Source organism: Fringilla coelebs, assembly GCF_963513975.1.
Source record: "Fringilla coelebs genome assembly, chromosome: 3".
In the NCBI taxonomy this organism is placed as follows: Eukaryota; Metazoa; Chordata; class Aves; order Passeriformes; family Fringillidae; genus Fringilla; species Fringilla coelebs.
The window spans coordinates 92,437,269-92,461,346 of NC_140030.1; the positions used below are offsets into that span (position 1 = coordinate 92,437,269).

A 24,078-nucleotide genomic window follows, 5' to 3' on the forward strand; every position below is an offset into this window, starting at 1 on the left:
GCACACTAGCATCAGTTTGCAGTCAGTTGACAACAACATTTTCTAACTTTGAAAGCATCATAAAAATGTGTATTTCCTTGCCTTCTCTATGCCCACCAGTATTTTCTGGAGAGAGCTACCCTAATCTCCTGGAAAGCATCACACCCTATGGTACCAACCACAGCAGGATGTGCTCTGTGCCCTTGGGAAAGCCCAGGATCACCAACTGGACTGGCTGAGGAGGAAGGGAAATTGAAAACTTGCATTATTTTGGACAGCAACCATGAGAATAGCACGCTGCTTCTTTTAACCATTTCTTAACTAGAAATGGTAGCGTATGATTACTTTCCGTAGAAGAAGAAATTGGAACCAGTATTACTTTGTTCAGTTCTGTCTACTTATGAGGGAGGAAAAACATCCTGTGTCCTTGAAAGCAAAAGGAATCAAGCAGCAGAGAGGCAGGCTTTGCTTACAAATCAAATTCCCTTTTTAGCTAGCAATCTGGCCAAAGGTTCTCTTTTTAATTATTTTTAACACTGCTAGTTCCACTCTGTCTCACAGACTATTGGAGCTTCTGTGGCAGCAGTGATCCATTTCTTACTGTCCTGTCTCAGTTTCTGGTTTTTCTGTCCCTCACCCCCCAGAACAATAAATATTGGTCTTGGTTTGAAAAGACAGGTGTCTGCTAAGGAAGGCAGGAGCCTCCCCTGAAATGGAAAATGTAAACTCCCTCCCTCTGAATTGTTGTAATTTTGAAATTAAAGGGGGTTCTCAGGCAAAAATATGGGAGCAGGAATAACAGTTCTTTGTTAGGGAAGAAAATAAAAATAAAATAAAATAAACAATGCAGTAAACTGAAACAACACTGGCAGAGTCAGAACTCAACCTGACACCCTGTTGGTCAGGGTGCTGGTAGCAGTCCAATTGGAATTGTGGCTGCAGCCCTCCTGGACTGTCAGGTGTGGTTCTGCTGGAGCAGAGATCCTGGAGAAGGGTGTCGTCTTCCTTTGCAGATCCAGTGGAAGAGAAGACAGCTGCTCCTCTGGGAATCCGGTGGACAAGGCTGACTGTGGTCTTCCATATCTCTGATTATATCCAGGAAGGAGTGCTTGGCTCCTCCCTCTGGGCAGAGCCTCTCCCAATGGGATGATGTCATTTTTATCACTCATGCAGTGACACTCAATGGCTCATTAACAGAAGATGTCTCCTCAGAGGGAGGGTGGGTTGTGGAAGAGATAAAGAAAACTGCCCAATTAACAGAAGATAACTGCCCCATCAGAAGGAATAGAGTACACCTCCCATTTCCAACCTAAGACAACATTTAACAAATTGAACTCAGTGAAACTTCTTTACCTGTATATGCTTGCACATTGGAAAGTAGCTCCCACAGTTTTGGTTACCTGGTCCATAAAAGATCCCTTTTCTTACCTATTTATTAATATTTACCTAAATATATTAAAACTATTTACTCCTCAAAATGCCTAGTTAATGTTCAGGTGTTGCCAAATGATAGCAGCATGCAATCTTGATTACAGACACCCAGCATGACTTGGCCTATGAAAGTATTGCACAGAATTTCAACCCTGGTGTGCAGAGCTAAAAGCAACAGTAAATCACACAGCACCACAGTTCCTACAGCAACAGTGTTTGCAGTTAAAAGAGTTCAGTCAGCAGTGAAAGCAGCAAATGTAAAAAACTAAATATAGCTTGGGGGCAGAAAAAAAAAGAACCTTCTTAAGAAAAGACTGAAAAAACTGCCAGATCCTCAACTAAAGTCAATCAGTATTATCTTTGGTGAAGGTGATGAACTTCCTTAATGTAACAGAGCTAAAAAAGCTGCCCAAAGCAAGTACTAGAAATTAGGATGGTCACAAAAGAACCAGGCAGGGTGGAAAACATCAATTAATGAAAACTATTTACACTTTGCATTATCTAACAAAAGAAATAAAAGCTTTAAATAATGTGCTTATTATTAATCAGATGAACAGAACATTCCAATATTCTACTTATAAAGGAAATAACCCCACTCTCACAAGTACTGCTGACAGTCTCTCCTCGTGATCTGTGCAGACTTCCAAGCTTCTTCAGACCTGTAATCATAATCCTGAAAAGCATAAAGTGGCTGGGCTGTGGCAACCACTTCTAAAGTGTGAGAAACAAAGAGGGAAGCATCCCTTCCCAAAGGGAGAGCACCTGGACGAAGAGAAGCAAAGCACGTACAAGTTTTGTGGCGGGATAGGGATTTTTTTATTAATCCTTTGGTATACCTCCAGCTTTGTAGGTGTTTTTCCACGGTATTGTTTAGCAATAGGTCAGATCCACAAGCTTCCTGCATCTCACTTTGTCTCCTCAAAATCAGAGTGCCTTTCCTTGTCATTGTAGTGTCTCATGGTTAAATGCCCTTTTCTCCTGCTTCAAAAAATTCTTTCTTTCCAAATCAAAACCTTTGAAGGACTCATAAGTCTTCCCCTATTTTCCCCTCTGTGAGACCCTCTGGAACTGGTATTCTTTTACTTCCTGTTGCTTCTTCCTATTTAAAGACTTTCCACTTTATCTGGTATGGCCATTAAAGTTACTGGCTCTGCATCACTCTGACAAATATGTGGTACAGCCCCAGCAGCAAACGGCCTGTTCCACATTAAAAACACCACACTAACAATAACATTGTCCAAAATTCTTCAGATGTGTAGAACATGCAGGCCACCCCATATGCCTGGGATAAATAGAGTGTAAGTGTCATTTAAAAGAGATATTTTATGGGTTTTTTTCTAAGACAGGGAGCACGACTGAGCCTACTTTCACCTCACAAACAGCAGCTGACCAGCCAAGACAATTAACACAGATATTGAAGTAAGACCTGGGTAACAATAATTTTGATTTTTTTCCTTTTTTTCCCCCTACAAAAAATAATCAAGCAGCAGAAACAAAAGCTTTTGAAATCCCCACTGCCCTGTTGGACAGGGAAAACAAAATACTAAAGACATTGCAGTCACAATAGTTTTGTAGTGTTTAGTAATTATGTGTGTAGACAGCAATACATTCAACACTGGACTACAGCAAGGACATTTCTATCTCAAGAAGCCAAGAACTCATATATACTCTGAAATCTCTATGGTAAAAATTGTGAAAGACAGAAAATAGTTTCCTGTCTAGGACATATATTCAGAGATAGGAGCCACAGAAATCAAATATATACGGTTAGTGTACCAATTTGTCCGCATTACTTTGGATATGTGGTGAATATTAATAAAAGTGATCAAGAAGAGAGCCCATCTTCTATCCATTAGAGTGATGGAGGAAAAAGATAGTTGACTGTGCCTGTACTGAATAAAACTGGAAGGCCTATTTAACTATAGAAACAATTGAAATCAGTTTAGAACTGATCCTCTTAAAACAGTATTGAGCTTTACTTACACATCAGCTCATACTTCTGCTGCCTACCATGGCTTTACTTTCCAGAAACCCAATTCAATAGAATTTTTTTAAGGAAAACTTAATTTTTTAAAAAATAATTTCAGAAAATGGAAACAAGTTTTTAGTTATAAAATCTGACCTTTGTGCTCATTTGAGGAGTTTTTCCTTAATGATGTGAACCAGTACATTTTATGTCAATGTAAATTTGATGACTTTGGTGGTTCTGTGGTCTCCAAAAACTAGAGTAGAGAATAATCAGGCCACCAGTTTTTAAAGGAAAGGAAAAATGTAAGGGGAATCTGAGATACTCCTGTAGGAGAACATGCATATAATTTAATAATCTAGAAAGGAACTAGCAGGTGCTCAGTTATACTATAATTATTCTGCTTCACCACAGAGAGTCATGAGGTCTATGAAGACAGAAAATAGTTCGAATTTTTCTAATAAGTTGCCAACTTTTTAACAAAGAGGAAGATCGAGTAGCATATGCAGTCATTGTGATCTGTTCTGACCGGTGCTGGCTAATTCAGGCTGTAGCTAATTTATTTTTAAAAGATGGCTTGAGTTAGAACCTGAAAACTTTAGTTAGGTAATACAAACATGAACTGAAGACATGTTTCAACTGAGAATGAAACAGCACTTGTACTTCTCATCTTAGTGGAGGCTGTAGGTGTCACTGACTACAGTCCATTTCACAGTAACAATTTTTACTCAAGGAAGGCAACATCTATTTCAAGTGTGAGATAATCTGGTGGTAAACTCCAGTGTTTGAAAAGGGCCACTAAAAATTAGAAGGCTGAAGTAATAAGTGGTGGGCTTAAGTAGGAAACCTTAAAGAAAGGCTTTTTTGTCTGTAAATAATCTTTTCCAATAAATCAGTTTTGTTTCATTTGAAGGAATATCTAATAGCTGTGTGGAATATTTTCCCCAACACCTCGAACTAAATGTCTCTCCTAAGACATGATCAGGGCAAGAAGATTTGCTGCTTTGCATTTTCCCAAAGGATTAGTCAGGACTGGTAGAACTTGTATATGTAAATGTATATATAAATATACAAATGTGTGCATATATATGGGCAGCTCGTGCAGCATGGTTACTCCCTGGTGTGGTGTGGTTCAAGCCAGAAAAATACTGAAGATGTGCTCATTGTTTACATCATCAGAGCACTGAATTATGTGTTGTCCTCTATGCTCCTTCCCCAGGAACGGTGAAATTTTGAAGAAATGCAATCAGGTGTGATGGTAGTAAGACCAGCCTGGAGGAATCCCATGCCTGCCCACCCGCTCCACCCCTCCAGGGGAAAAGAGGCTTGTGACTTCTGAAGCCAGCTTTGCACTGAAGCCAGGGTGCCTTTTAATGACGTGGTAAAAACCACAGACTTTAGAACTTCTATTAAATGGCATTCAGTACAAAAATTCCATCTTTTCATACTTTTACACGGCTGGGTCGAGATAAGTATGTCTACATACATACATGTATGTCTACAGAAAAATTGGAAGTTGAAGCCCATTATACTACTCATTGTGTACTGTTAAGAAGACATATATATGTCCTGGATTGCCAAGCCAATTGCATTCCATTTGCCACCTGTATGGCAGTTGCCTTCTGTTAAGTGGGCAGTTTTCCTTATCTCTTCCACAGCCTCTCCTCCCTCCAAGGGGACATCTGCTGATAACAGGCTATTGAATGTCACTGCATGACTGATAAGAACTACAGCCTCCCATTGTGAGATGCCCCATCCAGAGGGGAGAGCCAAGCATTACTACCCAGATACAATCTTGAGGTTTTGGAAGACCAGCAGGGCTTCTCCGCGGGATTTTCCCGGAGGAACAGCTACCTCTTCCACTGGATCTTCAAAGGAAGACTACACCTTCCTACAGGATCCCTGCTCCAACAGAACCACACCTGACACTCCAGGAGGGCTGCAGCCACCATTGCAAGTGGACTGCTACCAACACCCTGACCAACAGGGTGTCAGGTTGAGTTCTGACTCTGCCAGTGTTGTTTTAGTTTACTGCATTGTTTATTTTATTTTATCTTTTTATTTTCTTCCCTAATAAAGAACTGTTATTCCTGCTCCCATATTTTTGCCTGAGAGCCCCCCCTTAATTTCAAAATTTTAACAATTCAGAGGGAACGGGTTTACATTTTCCATTTCAGGAGAGGCTCCTGCCTTCCTTAGCAGACACCTGTCTTTCCAAACCAAGACAATATTAAAAAGATGTGGTTGGCTCAACTTATAAGAATACTCAAATCTATTTAATATTCCAGATATTTGGCTACCTGTTTGCATTCACAAAGCTCTTTCCTTAAAATGAAAATATAGCACTATTTCCCCTGCAACGTTCAACTTTCTCTTTCTTGAATAGCAAAGGCATACTGCTATTTAGATTGCAGGAACAGCAAGAACATTTGCCTGTTTAAATGTTCCCTTTCTGAAAACATGGCTTGTTTATTTATTTACTTATAATTTGTGAAAACACACTTGATAATTGGTTTTGTAAAAACAACAATAAAAGGAACAAACCAGAGTTATGAACTCAAATTACTACAACAGTACAAAAAGGCTTCTATTCAAAGATTTAAAATATGCTATGTTGCTAACTGGTAAATCAGGATGGAATTCAGCTCTTCCAAAAATGGCAAGGTCACGTACTGTCTGATCACATTCATACTACATGCAGTTTTATTTAACTCAAAATCTTTGTCATTTTAGTTGGTGTTGATCTAAGATGTTAGAAATTATTGCAGTCTACAGAAACAAGGTGGGGGGGTGGAAATCAGTTGTTAAACATGTCTGACTCTTGGAGATAATTCAAATGGAAAAAAATCCAGGTCATTGGCCTTTTTAAATAGACCCCCGGCAATATTTACTCCTCCATAAATAGCACAGTCACATGAAATAAAACTGTGTTCAGTAAAGCCTGCAAAACAAAAGAACAATTTACAGACTGAAAGGCAAACTGTGGCTCATGTGTTCGCTGGGGAGGATTAAGTGAGCTTGCTGCACGCTCTGCGCTTAGTGATTGTGGTGTCAGTTCTGCTGCAGGCAGAGCAAGTCAGGTCACCAAAGGTGCTCCATCCTTCAGCAGAAGCTGGGAGAAGCCAGGATCCTGCTCCAGACGGTGACTTGTGAGGGAAAGCTTCTGCTGGGCTGTCACGTTTCGCTGGGGCAGAAACAGCTCCGCTGCCTTTCCCCTGGTGACTCAGAGCACATCTCCATAAGGAAAGATCCCGGGCGTTACTGCGCTGCTTGCGCTCAGCCACCGCCGCTCTGGGGCTGCAGGAAGGGCAGCACCTTTCCCCGAGGTAGACAAGCCCTAACATGGAGGCACAGCCTTCTGAAATACCAGTAAGACCATTTAGTGCATCTGCTTGCAAAAATAGATATTTTGGGATGTTACAGACAAATGAGTAAATTACTATAAACATTTACATTCCTCTAAAGCTCATGTCAATCTCTTCTGTTTGCTTACCCACACTTATGACTCTATTTCAAGTCTTACTTTTAAATTTTTTTTCCCAAAGATCTAGCTCTGGAAATAATGTTATTACATAAAAGCCACAGCTGTCTCTTTTAAGTCTCTTGCAGCTCTGAAAACACTTGAAAACTGAAACAACTGCACACAAAAACCCATACAACAAATCAGTAGTATCCACAAGGGCATGTGACTTCATTTCATTCATTAACTGGGGAGTGGAAGGATTGATTTTAATGAAATCAATATTTAGGACTCTTCCTGACTAGTATCACTCATTCTGGCTTGACAAAATGAGGTTAAACAATGCTGCTGAAAAGGTATTTTTGGGAGCTGAGCCTGGTTTGAGGGCAGATTTGCAGGTGATGGGTGCCAGCCCAGTCACCAGTGGGCCGTGCAGAGCTGGCTGCTCAGAGGACTTGGCTCTGTTTCCAGTTGCTGAATCGCAGCAGAGACACGCGAAAATATAAAAACACTTTTCTGCTATTATTCTCCTCTGAGAACAGAACTACCAGAGAATAGAGTTACAATTCTAGATGCAGGCACAATACTTTACAGAAAGTGTTTTACACAGTAAAAGTGCTTGGAAACCCTGGTACAGCAAAGCCTTTCCACCTTGGATTTAGGGAGAGATTTTCCCTATCCTCTTCATTTGTCTGCACAACAGCCTATATATATATCTGGTTTGCAACTCTTGGCCATGTTTTGTACTTTCCTAGCTGCCACATTCATTAAGTTTCCAAGCAGCTGATTCTTAGCATGCAGTAATTCTTGCTAGCCTGCTAAGAAGCTGACAGAATAAACCTTGCTGTTTGTTTAATTCCCTTCACTGAGCATTAGGAATTACTTCTGAAAGAACTCGGGCTTCCAGGTGCTCTTTTCTGCATGCAAGTATTTCATACCAGAAGTAGTTCCCTCTTATTTCCTAAATGCTGTGTTGAACAATCTTTAAAGCTGAAGATAGTGCTCATGGGCATTTATGAAGGTCTGATTTGCCACAGACAAAAGCACGTAGGAAGTGGTAGTGGAAAGGCTACTGTGTTTTTTGTTGCTGGCAGTGTCATTTTTGCATTTCAGTGAATACAGGTGCCATTTGTTACATTTAAAAATACTATGAATCCATGCCTCTTGCTGAAGATCCTTACCTATTTTATATATATAAAATGCAAATAAATTTTCAGCACAGAGAACCGATTAATTAATACACATATGCTCATGTTCTGTAGATTCTTGCAAAGGAAATATCATTATGGCAAAGATGCTAACTGATTTTGAAAGCTTAGTTGTAAACCTATGTCCCTAAGGGGTGCTTTGCATCTTACTGAGCCAGAAAGACTGCTGATGAATTCGCAGACAGCACTGTTTACACCTGAAACGACAGTTCATGACACAGGCAGAATTAAGGAGTTAATTTGGGATACATTTTCATTGGACTATCAGTTACAATAAGCAGTGTATTTTTGCTTGTGCATACAAAATTCTTAAAATACATTTTTCATTTGCAATACAATCACACTGGATTGTCTGACAGAAGACTCAATTCAAAGGTTTTTAAAATCACAACAAAAATCAGAGCTAGTTTTAACAATCCATTGCCTGCATATACCCATACACATAGCTTTGCTCGGAATGACTGTGTGTTAGTTTACAAGATGTAGCTGGGGGTGTGCATTCTATTCCCATCTGTTTGAGGTGGGGCGGTTATCTTGTGTTAATTGGGCAGTTTTCTTTATCTCTTCCACAGCCCAACCCTCCTCCAGGGAGACATCTGCTGTGAATGGGCCATTGACTATCACTGATAAACTACATCATCCCATTGTGAGAAGCTCCGCCCAGAGGGAGGAGCCAAGCACTCCTAAGTGGATATAATCTGGGACTTGGAACACCACAGTCAGCCTTTTCCACTGGATTCCAAGAGGAGCAGCCTTTTTTCCACAGGATTCCCACAGGACGACCAGATCCATCTACACCACCACTGGACCTTCAGAGGAAACCTACACTCTTCTACGGGATCCCTGCTCCAACAGAACCACACCTGCCACTGCGGGAGACTGCAGCCACCATTTAATAGGACTGCTACCAACACCCTGACCCCACAGCGTGTCAGGTCGGATTCTGACTCTGGAAGGAATTGAGGATGGAGACGAGGGAGGACAAATCCCTGTGGCAGAACTTTGTGGAAAAGCCATTTTGAGAGGCTCCATGGTGAAAGAACCTGACAGAGAGGTAAAGCCCCGGAGATCCCACACAAGAAATGGCTGCAGATCGTGGGGATCTGAGGAGGAACAACCCATTCCAGGCTGGCGAGGTGGCCGGAGATGCGGTCAGAGCTTGGAGCTGGGGGTCCATGGGCAGCTTCACGCTGAGAAGTCGCACAACCTCTTGAAATGTGGGAAGAGCTTCAGCAAGAGATCCGCCCTGATCTGCCACTGGAGAATCCACACTGGGGAACGGCCCAACACGAGTGAGGAGTGCGGGAAGAGCTTCAGCCAGGTCTCCCACCCAAGTGTCCACATGAGGACCCACACCGGGGCGAGGCCCCACGAGTGTGATGAATGCAGGAAGAGGTTTCGGAGCTGGACCAATCTCCTCCTGCACAAGCGCATTCACACCGAGGAGAGGCCCTTCTGCTGCCCCAACTGCGGGAAGGGCTTCAAGCAGAGCTCCCACCTCATCACCCACCAGTGTCCCCAGTGTGGGAAGAGGTTCAGGCTGACCTCAGCCTTGACCAGACACCAACCGAGGCACCACTAAGGGAAACCCTGCAAGCGCCCTTGTTATTAAAAGGTTGCAGAGCTCGCAGGTTGGGCCAGTTGCTGCCAGGCTGTAGTACTAACTGTTTGTTGTTGATAGTTTCATGTGGTAATCGCCTATTGTTAATGGTTTTTCATTAACTACCTGTTGTTGATGGTTGAGAATTCCCCTTTTTGTCCAGTACCATCCTGCTGCTTCCTGGAGGAGGGGACAATGGGGTTGGCATGCAAATGAGGAAAGCCCTCACCAAACCTACCAAAAACCCCTAAAAACAATGAGCCAATGTGGAACAAAGAGATCGAAGTGATGTCGGGACGTGAGGAACAGAATCCGGTGTCTGCTTTTTACCTTTCACCCTAACATAAAAGATGTCGGCCAGAAAGAGGACCCCGAATGTCAAACCAATGAAGTGGGAATCTCCTGGTGCTCCCGTGAGGATGGAAGCCCCAGCTCTGCCTGCAGACCAGCAGACAAAGCTGCACTTTCCTTCTCCTCTGTGCCACTCCTGGGAGCAGTGGCGGTGTGAGTGTGACCCGTCGGTTCTTCCCACCCGAGCTGATTTTAATAAAGGCATTAAAAAGGAGAAAGATCTCCTGCCCTATTTATTTCACCCTGAGTATGGGAAGATCTTTGTGTGCAGCTCCAGTGTACTAGCTTTGCATTGGAGCCATTCACAGAAGTGACTTTCTAAAAGAAGCTGCTACTACTTTCCTCCATGTCTGACAGAAAACTAATCAGTAATTAGCTTTGAGAACTGACAATCTGTTAAAGCACTGAGAAAGCTGGACATGCCTCCATGAATAGCTGCCAAGGGGCTGTCCTGGCACCTCAGGGGACTCCAGGCCCCCTGAGATTCTAAGAGAGCCCCCAGCATGGCCTGAAATCCATCACTGAGACTGCATTGCTGCCCGGCAGGGATCACATAACCATCTGAGGCCCCAGGGGAGATACTAACTCAGTGCACAGATGAGACCCACAGATATCAATCCTCTCTCAAGATGACAGAGTGAGGACATGTAGAGGAGCAACATGAAGACACCAAGGTCAGTGAAGAAAGAGTCAAGTCCCAGATGGGAGGGATGAGGAGATTCCTTGATCTTGGGGCTGAAATCCTCTTATAAAGCTATGGAGAAGAACGTAATTGATACATCAGACTCTTTTTCCCTGTAACCCATTGAAAAGTATGGGGGATGAAGGGTTCAAATTGTAGATATGAGCAAAGGCATTTATGCTAAAGTAAGCAGATGCTGAAGTAGCTGTGATTGTATGAGAAGTTTGAACAGAGGGAGAAGAGTGATGAAGACCCTTTGCCCCCAGAGAAAGAAGAAGACCTCTGTTCCCAAAGATGAAGATGATCTCAGAGATGGATGAAGAGAACCTTTGCTCTTAAACAGCTCATCCTTAAAATAGTAGCCCATAAGTTGACATGGCCCATAAACACAGCTGTGGGAAAAGCTGTGAAAAAAGGGAGAGACTTCATGATTGCAGATTACCGGGTGGCTGCTGTTCATGGAAATAAAAGACCACGAGAGAACTGTTTACTCGTGGAGAAGTCTCCATAAATGGACAAGAGGTATTCCCCTCCCTCGGTAAACGAAAGAAAGACTGTTCTAGAAGTTATAAACTGACTGAATTGTTTCTGTGCATTGTTAGTGGGAAAGAAAAGGTTGTAGGGGAAGGAGAAGTGTTCTAAAGGTTTTATTCTGATTATTATTATTCTTTCTTCTAGTTACTGTTAATAAAGTTTTCTTTATACCCTTTTAAAGTTTTGAGCCTGCTTTACCTTCCTCCTAATCCTATCTCACAGCAGAGAATGAGTAAATCTAGAGGGTACATGGGCATTTGACCAACACTAAACCCACCACGGACTGTAATGATGTACTCATAGGTATACTAAGAAGTCAAACTCAGGACCCTTACAAAGAAGATCTTGCCAACTAATCTCTGAATTTCAATCCCTAAATTTCAAATTCTGCTCTGGGAAAAAGGTGACAGATGGCCCTGAGATAACTAATGCTGCATTATTCAAGGATTTATCAAGCAGAAGACTAGGGAACATTTATGCTAGACATCTACTACCCAACATAGACTGCAGAACATGTAAACATACAATTTATCTTGAACTAGGTGAATATCTCACTTGGTTTTACTGGGGCATTAGTCCGGGAGTGTTTTAATCTAGGACTAAGCCCCTCTCATTTGCAGACAGGCTGAGTGAGTTGGAGTTCTTCAGCCTGGAAAGGAGAAGATTCCAGGGAGACATTAGAGCACTTCCTATATCTAAGGGGGGTATACAAGAGAGCTGGAGAGGGACTTACTAGAAGGGACAGGACAAGGGGGACTTACTAGTGACAGGACAAGGGACAATGGCTTTAAACTGAAAAAGGATAGCTTTACATCACATATTAGGAAGAAGTTCATGGCTGTAAGGGTGATGAGGCACTGGAACAGGTTGCCCAGAGAAGCTGTAGATGCCTCATGCCTGGAAAAGCCCAAAGCCAGGTTGGATGGGCAACCTGGTCTAGTGAAAGGTGTCCTTTCCCATGGCAAAGGGTTTGGAACAAGATGGTCTTTAAGGTCCCTTCCAAGCCAGGACATTCTATGATTCTATGAAATACCCTGAAAAAACTGCTGGGGTTGTGCAGTAGTAAACATAAGCACAGTTGCAGTCAACGGGGCTTTTCATTTTCATTTTGAGAGGGAAATAAAATTTTCTCCACAAGTTTTCTTGGCTGAGAGTTTACCCACTTAGGGCATCCTCTTTACAAAAACATTCCTCCCACTGTCTCTGAGAAGAGCTAGATTTCTGGCAGCTTGGCCTCCAAGCATCCATCTAGATGAATGGGAAAGCAGAACTGTAGTTAACTCCTCATCTGCTGGCAGCCAGGCAACTCCCTGCAGCAAAAATCTGGTAGCAACCTGGTACTTGAAGCACTAGGTCTGCAAGCCAACTTGGCCAGGATTCTGCAAGTTAATGATGCGTCATGTTTTTGTTCACCTTTCCAAAGGTTTCTCTTTTGGGTAAAAAGATGATAAGAAAGTGCAGGAAATAATCGTCTGTGCCTAAATGAAAAGAAGTGTAAATGTGACTTTCAGTAAAATCTGCTCCAGAATGTTCCTTCTCCATTCTGAATAATGATCTTGAATGATAATGAGCTTTCTTCCAAGCTAGAGACACGTGAGAGGTTTTGCAGAATCAAGGCCCCAGTGCATATTGAGGGCCCTGATTTAGGAGTAGGAATAACTTGGCATAAAATTACTATTCACAACATTCTCTGTGGACACCACAGACTTCGACGAATTGAATCTGGAGCCAGCAGCTTGTAACCTGGCATCATCCCCATCAGCCTTTAAATACACTCTGGAAACCAGGGGCTTCAGAAGCTGACTCAGAGCAGCTCCAACAGCTGTGTAGGAAGCAGAAAGCAGGGAAGGGCAATCTCCAGCCCTGTCAAACACAGTTATTTCAGACTGCCACTCACAGCTTTTGCTTTCATTTTTTATCTCCAAATACCCCAGTCCAGCAGGGCTGTATGTTCCAATGGTTTCATACATTGATGTAATTCCACTGACTTCAAGTGTAACTTAGAGCAAACATTACCATTTCAGTTTGGGAAACCATAGCTGGTCACCAGAGATGCTGCTCATTCTTTTTCTGAAACAGAAGAGGTATGTTAAAAAGGCAAAAGAAAACCCAATGGCTAAAAGTGCTTCTCATTTGTTTGAGAGAATGAATGTTTTGTTTTGTGTAGCTGACTCAGATTTCACCAATGTTTCTTTTACAAATGATACACAAAGATGCAGTCTGAAAATATCTTTCAGTGCAGTCAATATGAAAATCCCATCATTGCAAGGAGGTCTTGGTGTCATGAATTTCAACTGCCAACAGATTTTTTACATTTTCAAACAGCACTTCTAAGCCTAAGCACCTTGGGGAAAACATTTTAAACCTCAGAAAAAACCCCCACTTTTGCATTAACTAGAACTTGCATGAAGGTTCCTTAACAAACTCTGAAATACTGATGAAGCTCTAAGGTAGACTTTTACCCTGGGAACTGGCAGCAAGGCTTGAGTTGCCAATAAACTGTACCCAGGACATGCTGGGCAGTGTCAAGTTTCTAAAAATGGGTGCAGAAGAAAATGACAGCTGTTGGAGGGCAGGCAGGAACAGAGGAACACACTGATACAGGGGCTTGGCCCCAGTGATCTCTCAGTAAGAGCTGTGGGCCTTGAAGTGAAGTGAGAATCAACCAGGTAAGGAATGCAAGGATTTCCTTTGCTGCAATCAATGCAGGAGCTGGCAGTTTAAAGGACAAGTGCCTAAAGACTGCTATGTTGTCTGTAAAATGGATTTTGTAATATAATGAAATTAAATGAAAAGTCTACAACACCTACAAGAATGATAAAAGTATATTACACTAGTACCCTATAATTTCTAGATATGTTCTACCCAGGATTGAATCTAAAGTGTATAGAAAAGGATTCTCAGAGGATAGGTAGGGGTCATAGAATATTCTGAGCCACAAAAGACCCACAAGGATCATTCAGTCCAACTCTTAAGTGAATGGCCCATACTCGCTCTCTCTACTAAAGATTATCTCACCAAAAGCAAAGAAGATGAGAAGTGCACAAGTTAGAGACTGTGTTGAGAGAGGAAAGGAAAATGAAAAGAGACAGAAGGAAACAGAGAGATCAGTTTCTACCGAACAGGCTTCCACACTCTTAGTAGTTTACATTCACATAAAGCTATAATCATTTGGCTTTTGATTTATGGTTTATACACACAAAGTCCAACTCATGTCATGAAGGCATTTTACAAACATTTATGCTGATCTTACTGCATTTATGCCCTACCACAGCTACTGGAACTTGAGTGCGTGCTTAAAATACTACAAATACTTATTTGCTGAATCGGTATCCAAACCTATATAGTAAAAAGAAATGTGCTGACGTGCTTAAAACTTAGCTCTACGTGAATGGCTGCAAGGTAGGGCATCCCACGTGTTGGCAGCTCCGAACGGGGGAGGGTGGAACTGGATATGGGAAGCGCAAATCCAGACTTTAGCGCAGCCCCGCAGCGCGCACGCAGCCGTGCCTGTGCGTGCTGCGGCTGTCCCAGCCCTCCCTTCTCCCGGCCGGGCCGCAGCCCGAGCCCCCGAACGCGCTCACAGCTCGGGATCCAGCCCGGGAAGCCCGGCACGTGCTGGGCTCGGGCACCGCCGCGCCTCCCGCCCGCGACACGGGACCGCGGCTCGCTGCGAGCAAGGACGAGCACCGCGCCGCCCGTCCAACAACCGAGTCCAGCGGAACGGAAAGGAGACAGAAAGCGCTGAGGCGTCGGGAGGGTGGGCGAAAAAAAAAGAAACAAGTCGGGAGCACTAGAGAAATGGCACGGACATGGCACGGAGATGCGCGACTCCCGGCGCTCTTGGCTCCCGGTCAGGCACCCTTTCGCGGCGTCCCCGTGAGCGACACCCCGGGCACGCTCCGGAGGGCGCGGGACCCGCCGTGCCCGCCGTGCCGCTTCCCTCGCCGCCGCGGGATTGGCCGGCGCGCGCTCCGCCCGCCATCCTGCCCCTTCCCGTTCCCTTTCCCCCGCCGGGAAACCCCGCCCGCCCCGCCTCCCCCGCGCCCGGTTGGAGGAGCCGGCTGTCAATCATCCGGTCCCCGGCGCGCGGCCCAACTCCCGCTTTCTCCCCAGGCCGCCGCGGGCGGAGCGGGGGGCGTTCCGCGCTCCCCTCTCTCCATTGGTCAATATGAGCCGTCAATCACCTGTCACCGCCAACCGCGGCCGCTGCCCCCGCCCCCGCCCCGCCCCTCCCCCTCCCTCCGCTCAACTCCGCTCGCTCCGCCAAGTTGCGCGGCCGCTGCCCGGCGGCTCCGCGGTTCTGGCGGCGCCACGCGCGGCGGCCCCCGGCGGAGCGCGAGCAGGCGGGATGACGGCGGAGGCGCGGGGAGCGCCCGGCGGCGGCTGAAGGCGCACAAGGGGCGCGTGGAGCCGAGCGGCTGAAGCTCAGGGGCGAGTCCGGCCGATGACAGCGGGCTCGACTGAAGGGGACGCGGAGCGAACGAAGCGGGAGCGGGGCAGCAGCGGCGCCGCCGAGCCCGTCCCGCGGCGGGTCGCGCCGCGCCTGCCCTGAGGGCAACGGGACCCCGTGAGGGAAAGTTTGGCGCTCGCCCGCCCCCGTCCCGCCGGGCAAAGTTGTCTTTGGGTTTGTTTGTTTGTTTTCCCTTTCCTCCTCCTCCTCCCCCCTTCCGCTCCCCCGCCGGCTCCGCGCGGGGAGGAAACGGTGAGGGAAGCAGGAACTGAGGAGCGACCCGGGAGCCTCCCCAGCGCCCGGCAGAGCCCGCTCCGCTCTTCTCCTCTCCTCGTCGGTGCGGTGTGTGAGGGCAGCAAGGACTTCGTTTTTGGTGGTGTTTTTCGTTGTTGTTTTTTGGTTTGGTTTTTTTTTTTTTTTTTAAGCCCCTTTGTTTTTTGCCCGCCCGCTTCTCCCTCCGGTACAATATATGCTCGTGGAGAGCCGCCCCGCCGCCCAGCCATGTCGGCGGCCATCTCTGCCGCGGAGAAGGTGGATGGCTTCACACGGAAATCGGTGCGCAAGGCGCAGAGGCAGAAGCGCTCGCAGGGCTCCTCGCAGTTCCGCAGCCAGGGCAGCCCGGTGGAGCTCTCGCCGCTGCCCCAGCTCAAAGGTACGAGCCTGCCTTCCCGCCCTCCCCTCCGGCTGCAGGTGCCGCTGCCCGCACCGCCTGCCCTGGCTTGGCCCCTGCCCCGCGCCCTCTGCCCTTTAGCCGTGTCCTCCCCTGCCCCCGGTGCTTTCCAGGTAGGGACCCGCGGCAGGAATTCCTCCTCTGCTCGCACAAACCAGCGCCGCTGTCCCGGGCGCTGCTGACTCCACTAACTCGCCGCCCCCCTTTTCTGGCTGGTTCGCGTGTGGTTTGAGGTCTTATTGAGGAAAATGCAGAGCATAAGTTGAGTTGAGGAGTGCAGGCGACGGAGTGGTAAAAGCTGGGAGCGAGCGGTGGCTCCTCCCACGGGGGGTTTGCGGAGAGGAGCTGTGCCCGTGGCGTGACATCCCGAGTTAGCGGGGAGAGTTCGCGTTCGGCTGCTCCGTGCTTTGCACCGCTCTCGGACAGCGTGGAGCGGCGTTTTGCTGCTCTCCAGGAGTTGCCTCGGAGACTTCCTCAAGCACAGTGCTGTGTGGAGACACTCAAAAGTGAATGAAAACTCTAGGTGCTGGCATTGCTGAAACAGAAAATAGACAGCGAAGGTTTTATCCCCTGTGCTGTAGCTAAAATTTGAGAAGGCTCAGTTCGTTAGGTCACAGAAATGAAGCATAGTTCATGGCAACCTTCTACATCTTTGAGCATCAGAGTACATTTCTGTATATTTTTAAGATTATGAAAAAGATATGTTGGGGAAACTTGTCAGTAAAGCATTTGTCAGGGACTTGGAAAATAAGGGAGAGTGATTACCTTAACGTGACCTAGCATGTTAATTTCACTTCCACTGGCTTTAAAGTCTTAAGGCTTTTGAAGCTGCATCATATGATGGTGGAAAAAAAAATCTGATTTGCAGCAAATATCCAAAATCTGAATAAGACATTGCAAACTTAAAAATATTCCTAGGTACTAAGGTGGTTTTTTTTTTTCAGTTTGATTTTTATGCCATTTACAATCATGTCTCTAGTATTTCAAGGCTGTCACGTTTTCCTGCTCTTTGAGTGACAGATGTACATGAATCATAAATCTGGCTCTTAGCAGAAATGTTATTGACTAGAAATAAGCTTAGGCAGGGGAGTAACAAGGGCAGCATTGTTTGTTTGGTTTCAACGTGCTTGTTGCAGTGGTTTTGGGTGTTAGTTTTAGCAACAGCAGGGGTGTTCTCGCTGCTTGTTTTGGGCTTTCCTTCCTCTATGAAGTTGTGTCCTGTCTTGGTTCACTGCTTTGATTTGAGGGACTGACAACCTGGATAATTTGTTTGAAATCAGATTCAGTTTCTGCTGTTCCCATGCTGTTCAGACAATACGTTTTCCTCAGGGCTGAATTTGAGAAACCACACTTGAGACTTTGTAAAGGCCCTTGGTAAATACTGCACATAGGTGGCAGACTTCAGAAAGTTTGAGTCCTAGTCCAGCAAACAGTTAAACATACGTGTGTTAGGCAGGGAGCAATTCCAGCTTAAATCAGCAAAATGTCCAAGTTTACATTCTTTGCTGAGCTGGGACTTTAATATATTAAAATTTTAACTCTGCATTATTAAGTCTTGTAGTTTTGTGAGTGTGGTTTTACAGCTTTTTACTTGTAACACAGAGAAATTTTGCATGGCATCAGCAGCTCAGATGTTTGGAAATTTGAAGCCATAAACCAGCAGAGGAATTTCTTCAGTTATGTAGGGTTTTATAGTAGGTTGAATCGCCTTATTGCCTGAAGTTCTTAAAGGAAAATCCCTTCAGTCTTTATGCTTATGATTCAGATGTGAAGTTTTGCCTTGGAGACCTGCTTCAGAACAGAAATTGTGGGCAAAATATACTTTTATGAGCCGTAGTGTCCCAAGTAGCCAGTTTGCAGAAAGTCAAGCAGCACTCCTTTTGCTCATTTTTCTCCCTTAGGTTTGTGATGTTAGATTTGTCCTGAATGTAGCTCTGGGCCTGGGATGGTTTCTTTTCATAATGCTCCCTCTCTCCCTTTTCCTCTTAAACCTCCCTTGCCCCTGAAACCAAAAAAGGTTCTAGAAAGAGCTTGCTCTCTCTACAAAATGGATTGTTTAATACAACTATTTGTTCTAATCACATGTGTCTTTGGAAGCTAAATCTTTGCTTTATTCTTGAAAGTTGATATGCAATTCAGCAATAGTTTTGATGCTGCCAGTGTAGTATTATCTACAGAATCATGAGCCAGAATTCCCAGGGATGGGCTGGAAAAGGAAAGTACAGTCATTTTAACGATGCCTACGGATGCTCAGCATACACTTAGTAATTAGAATAAGCTTTTACTTTTACAGACCTCTTCAAATAAATGTTAAACCTGAGGTATTTCAAACCTGTATTGGGAGAAAATGGAGTATTTTTAGATTTAAAAGCAGTTTGGTATTATGCTGCTGTAAAATATTTCATCTTCTTTATAGGTGTTGTCTTGTTTCATCACTTTTAAGAGATAATATTCTAAAATAAGTATAAACAGGATTTTAAAACTCCCCAGTAGGTTTGCCAGACTGGCCTAAAGCACTTGCATCTATTTTACTGGAGGGAGAGATGTTCCAGAAGAAAAATAGAAATTACCCATCACTTTAGAAAGTGCCTTCTTGGGTAGAGTGTTGTGGGATTTTTCCTTTTCTGTAGGGGTTGTTTTGTTTGCCACTGGAATGGCCAGATCAGATGGTGAGACACACTTTCAGAGTTGTGTTGTTTCAAAGCCTTTAGACAGATAATCTAAAAAATACATCTTTCTGCAGTTAATTGTACTGCTGCTCCGAATGACCAAAATTCTGTGCTTTGACTGTGTATTTCTTCTCCTACATCACATCTCTACTGGTGGGTAACAGTGCCCAGTAGCAGGAACTCTTCCCTTCAGAGATGTTTTTGGGGGAGTGAGATGGAGAGGAGGGATGGTAAGACTGTGTGTTGTGGTTAACATGCAGCTTATCTTTGGGTGTGATGATACCTATCCTGTGTAGGTGAAAGCTCAGCAAAACGTGACTGATGGCAGGATACTCAAAATAATTTAGTAATTTATTGTTCAGTTAGTTTAGGAGATTTCCTAAAGCATTGTTATTCAGGACAGTATCCATTTTACTGTATAATTGAACGACTGAATAAGAAATAGTGAAGACACAGTGATTATATTTAAAAGAAAAAAAGATTGTTTAATCACCCCTGCCTCTTCTTTTCATTTTGTTACCTAAAGTTTGTGTAATAAAAGAATTTTGAAGAATCTTCGGCCAGAGTAATGTGCTGGAACACGGCAGGATTTGGTAATTTCATGGACAATTCTGAGAGTGTTGCTTTTAAAGAAATCTAGCAAAGGCAGTGTTATTTTTGTTGTCTTAAGAGGTGATAATTTTGTCCCAATAGGAGATTGTTTTAAGAGACTGCAATAGAACATGGCAGTTACCTTCATTTTTGAAACAGAGATGCAACTTGACCTTGGAGCCTGATCTGACTCTCTCCAGTAGATGTGTACATGCTTGTCTCTGTCACTTTTGGTTGAAACAGCATGTAGAAATACAGGTGGAAAATGGTGAATAGAAAACACAACTTGTTGCTTTTATTTAGTACAGTTAATATGGCCTGTCAGGTTGTAAAGTAAATAGATTTTTTTTTTTCTTCTGTGTACCAAACTTGTCAAGTGCAGCTGGAAAGAATAAACATTTCCTGATGCCTCTTAACCCTCACAAGAGAAGAATTGGAAAGTGGTCCAGAAATATTTCAGCCATGGACTAGCAATAGTTGGAGGGATCTCTGTGGGGCTGAGAGTTTCAGAGGTGGAGCGTCCTGGAATGAGAACACATTTTAAGAAGACCTCCCAGTGTGTAGTGTCAGCATTCAAATACAAGGTGTAAACTAGGTGTTAACTCTGGTTATTTTCTTTACTTAAACCCTAGAGAGACAGCGTGGCTTTGGCTGAAAACTGGTTGCTGTGTTCAAGCTAAGCTTTTGTGAGAATGTTGCAGAGAGGCCTGGTAACCTTGCTGATAGGTAAAATTTTAATGTTATTAAATCTGAGGATCAGTTCAAGCCTCACACTTTGAATGGTTTTGACTCATATAGTGTGCGCTTCAGAGTGACATAAATAAGTGGAATTAAAAACAGCTGAGAGGAATTTTCTTGTCATATTAAGTTGCCTTTGCTCCCCAAGGGAAAATGTGCTTCAAAGTTTTAGAATGGTTTACTTTTACTACAGCCCTAATAAATATTTATGAGTGAAAGGACAGTTTTCTCTCTCAGATTTGCACTTGTTTTTCTGTGTCCCTCATGATTCATTGTTATTTCCTCTTCTGTGGTCCCCCATCCTCCACCTTTTGTATTCTACATCCCTTGCAACTGTGATCATCTTGGGTGAGTTTTTCCTTAAAGTGAGAATCTTTAATTCAGATGAAGAATGAGGATGTTCTGTGAGGAATTTATGTTTACCTCTTACTGTAATCTCAGCAGGACATATTATGAAGTAGTCAAAACTTCCTTTTTAGTGAAGTTACAGTCTTGAGAAATAAACAACCTATAACAGATGAAGAAGCTGTAGTAGTTCCATGAAAAACGAGCTGTTTGAATTTTTTTCTATATTAAGGAACTGTTCCTAGTTTATGGAGTGGAACATTTTGGTTTTTATTCTTAACAAATTGACCTTTTTATCCGTAGACTTGAATTTTTGGTCTTAGAATATACTTCCATCAAAAGCAGCTCCTAAATATAGAGCCTATTGACTGTCTTCACATGAACTTTTCTATTTCAATCTTTCACATCTTCCGTGTGCCAGCTTAGTATCAGATTTCTTTTTCCATATTCATTGCTTTCTGGTTTAGTCAGATAGTAGTTTTGCAGGTGGTGAATTTAATGTTAGCTGCTGTAGGAAATACAAATGGAATTAGTTATTGCTGCAGGCTATCTGATCAAAAGATGATTACTTCAATCTACAGATTTGAGTTTTTTTTTAACATCTGCCTCTCTTAAAATCCTTCAGCACTTTTGAAAAGGTGTCATACCAACAGTTCTGGACAGATTAATATTCTTTTAAAGCACAGAGGGAGTATGTGTTGTGTTCTCATGAAAAAAAGACACTTCCATTGGGAAGGCTATAAAATTTAGCTTCTATACACTCGTTGTCCTGACTCTTGTTTTAATCTAGCAGGTTAAAATTATGGCTTTAGCAGCATGTGGATTTGGAGGGTTGGAGCTGCAGCCCAATTGGATTAATAGGTAGTAAATAACACCTGTTTTAGAAGACTCCCTTGGCAAAACGCTCTACTAGAAACTGAATGGTGACAGCTTCTTTTTGAAGTCTGAATCATTGATTCCATGAGAGAATTACTGAACTAGTTTCTCTCAAGTTTTGCTGAATTTGTGGCCAGTGAATAATGTCTACAAGATGCAATTTCATAGTATGTTTCTGACTTGAAGGCAGAGTTCATCATAGTTAAGGTTGCCTTCAGTTTTCCTCCACAAGACCTTACTCTGAGCTGCTCACAACATTGCTGAACTGTTTGGACTGAAGTTTTCCATGCCAAGTATGGACAGTTTTATTTGCAACTCTTCCTCAGGCTAATTTTCTTAGTTTCAGCAAAACCAATTAAAACTACTTTGAACACTAGAGGAAAGATAAATTGTATAATGTCAATATTAAAAAAAAAAAAAAAATAAACCATGAATTGTGTTGAGGTTTAATGCTTGTTGTACTTTGGAGCTTAGCACATGGATTCTTAATGAAAATGAAACTCATATGGTCCAAATTCTTGTTTGGTCCCATTGTAGCTGTTGTAGCTCAGCAGCAGGACTGATGGGTTGGTGCTGGTACATAGAGCTCCTTCAGGATCTGCTGTGCTGCTCCCATCTGTGTGGCTTTCTTTGGGCCTCTTGTCTGCAGTACTGCTAGGACAGCAGTAGGCAAAGTCAGACAGCAAGTGTAGGCAAAACCTGTCATTTTCTACTAGCAAGAGCCCAGGAGTGCATTCCAGGTGGAGACATGGTAAGGAACTGCTGAGATGATGGAAAAGCCAAAGTGGGAAGAGAGGGCAGAAGCCATCTCCTCTCCAGTGGCTGCAGGAAGCTCAGTGTTTTTGGAGTCTCAACACTCCTGTTGGCTGTGAAACTTTCTGGAAGTATTTCTTAATATGTTCTCTTTTAATTTCTTCATTGCAGCCATGGATTTTGAACTTCCTGTGATCTTCCTGACACTTCACAGGCTTAGGGTTTTTTTTTTGTACATCAGGAACTGATTGCAGATTAGCTGGTTCATCAAATGAGAGGTTTTTTTCCTTGAGAATTTAAAGTTGAGGAGAGCATAACTGTATTTCGGGGTGGGAAGTGAAGCTGGGAAAGGCTGCTGAAATGTAAATGCAGGATACTAAGCCTCAGTATCTTAAGGGCATGGAGGCTACAGGAACAAACAGTTGTCTGATCAGAATTCAGCAGACCTGTATCCTGCTGAAAGAGTAGCATGTACTGCTGCAGTGGATATGGTGAAAAAAAGAGGCTATTAATTAAAAAATAGAACTGGTGCTGTTGCATTGCCTTTTACTATTGGGAAAAGATTTTTGCCTCATTCTCATCTTAAGTTTCTTCTCTTTTCCATTGTTTATCTTGATCTTACCAAGTAAAGCTTTGGTGAAATAGATGGGTTTTGTCAGCTTTGTTGATATGATAGGATTCAGAAGAGAAATACAAATTTTGCTGAGGAGTTGGGAGGTTGAGGTGAGAGTAACAGCAAAAATTAAATTTGTGCATGTCTATTCAAGAACAATGCTGCAAAAGAATGATGTTCTATTTCTAGTAAATAATTTTTTAAAACACTAAGAATTTACAAGATGATAAAGTTACTCCTTACAATAGGAGAAAAGCTTTCCACATTGAATACAAGTTTCAAATGACTGATTAGAAGTTTGTATCTGAGACCATCACAGGCTTGGAGAGTTGGCAAACTGTGGGGACAGACAGTGAGAGTGGCACAGTTGATTTCCTCAGAACTGAAAGAGGAGGTGGGTTGAGCAAGTTTAGAGGAGGACAGTATAGCATGGGGCAGGAAGGCTGGTCTGAAAATGATCAGGAATAAAAAGTCACAGCAATGTCTCTAAATATGAAGGGGGAAACAGCTTCATTTCTACTATAGCTGCATTAAAGGATTAGCAGAGTGCACCACTGCATAAACAAATGAGCTTTTAGAAGTGATTTAATAGGTTTATTTCTGTAGATGCTTGGTCCTTCAAAATACAGAGGCACAGTTTTTAGTTTATTAATTTCATCCCAAGTAAAATCGGATGGGAGAGTATATGGGAGGAAAAAGTGGGCTTTTTGGAAAAGGTTCTAATTTAGTGTAATTGTGTAAAACTTTTGAAAAGCGTACTGTATTTTCCATTACAAATTCTATGCTTGAAATATGACATACATGGAAGATTGAAGTCTGGTTAAGCAGCAAAATTTTGATTCCCTGCCTATGTAAAAGCAACAAATAGTAAGAACTGAGCTTAGGTCTTGATACATGTATGGGAAACAAACTTGTGCATTTCAGCATAGCTGGGTTCTGTAGGAAAGCAGTTCTTATTGTTTTGAGAAGAAAAATGAAGGTGTGAGTATCAGTACCCTCTTGAGAGACATGGGCTTGGTCCCACAGTGAAGTCAGGAAGGACAGAGTTTGGTAATGCATATTTCTTCATTTTCCCTTAAGAGTAGGAAATAGGATCAAAATAAACCAAATACATCAAAATGATGTAAATTGTGTTTAAAAATAGCCAAGAGATTTTGCC

The 24,078-nt window shown here is 43.3% G+C and overlaps 1 protein-coding gene across 1 annotated transcript in view; it reads left to right on the plus strand.

Annotated features, from left to right (window-relative positions):
• Positions 1-15,462: 15,462 nt before the first annotated feature.
• PPP2R5A (protein phosphatase 2 regulatory subunit B'alpha) overlaps positions 15,463-24,078 on the plus strand; it is a 42,359-nt gene continuing 33,743 nt past the window's right edge. The window contains exon 1 of the mRNA XM_084202784.1: positions 15,463-16,316. Coding sequence (XP_084058910.1) covers positions 16,166-16,316 — 151 coding nt within the window. The 5' untranslated portion in view covers positions 15,463-16,165. The remainder of the gene's footprint in view (positions 16,317-24,078) is intronic.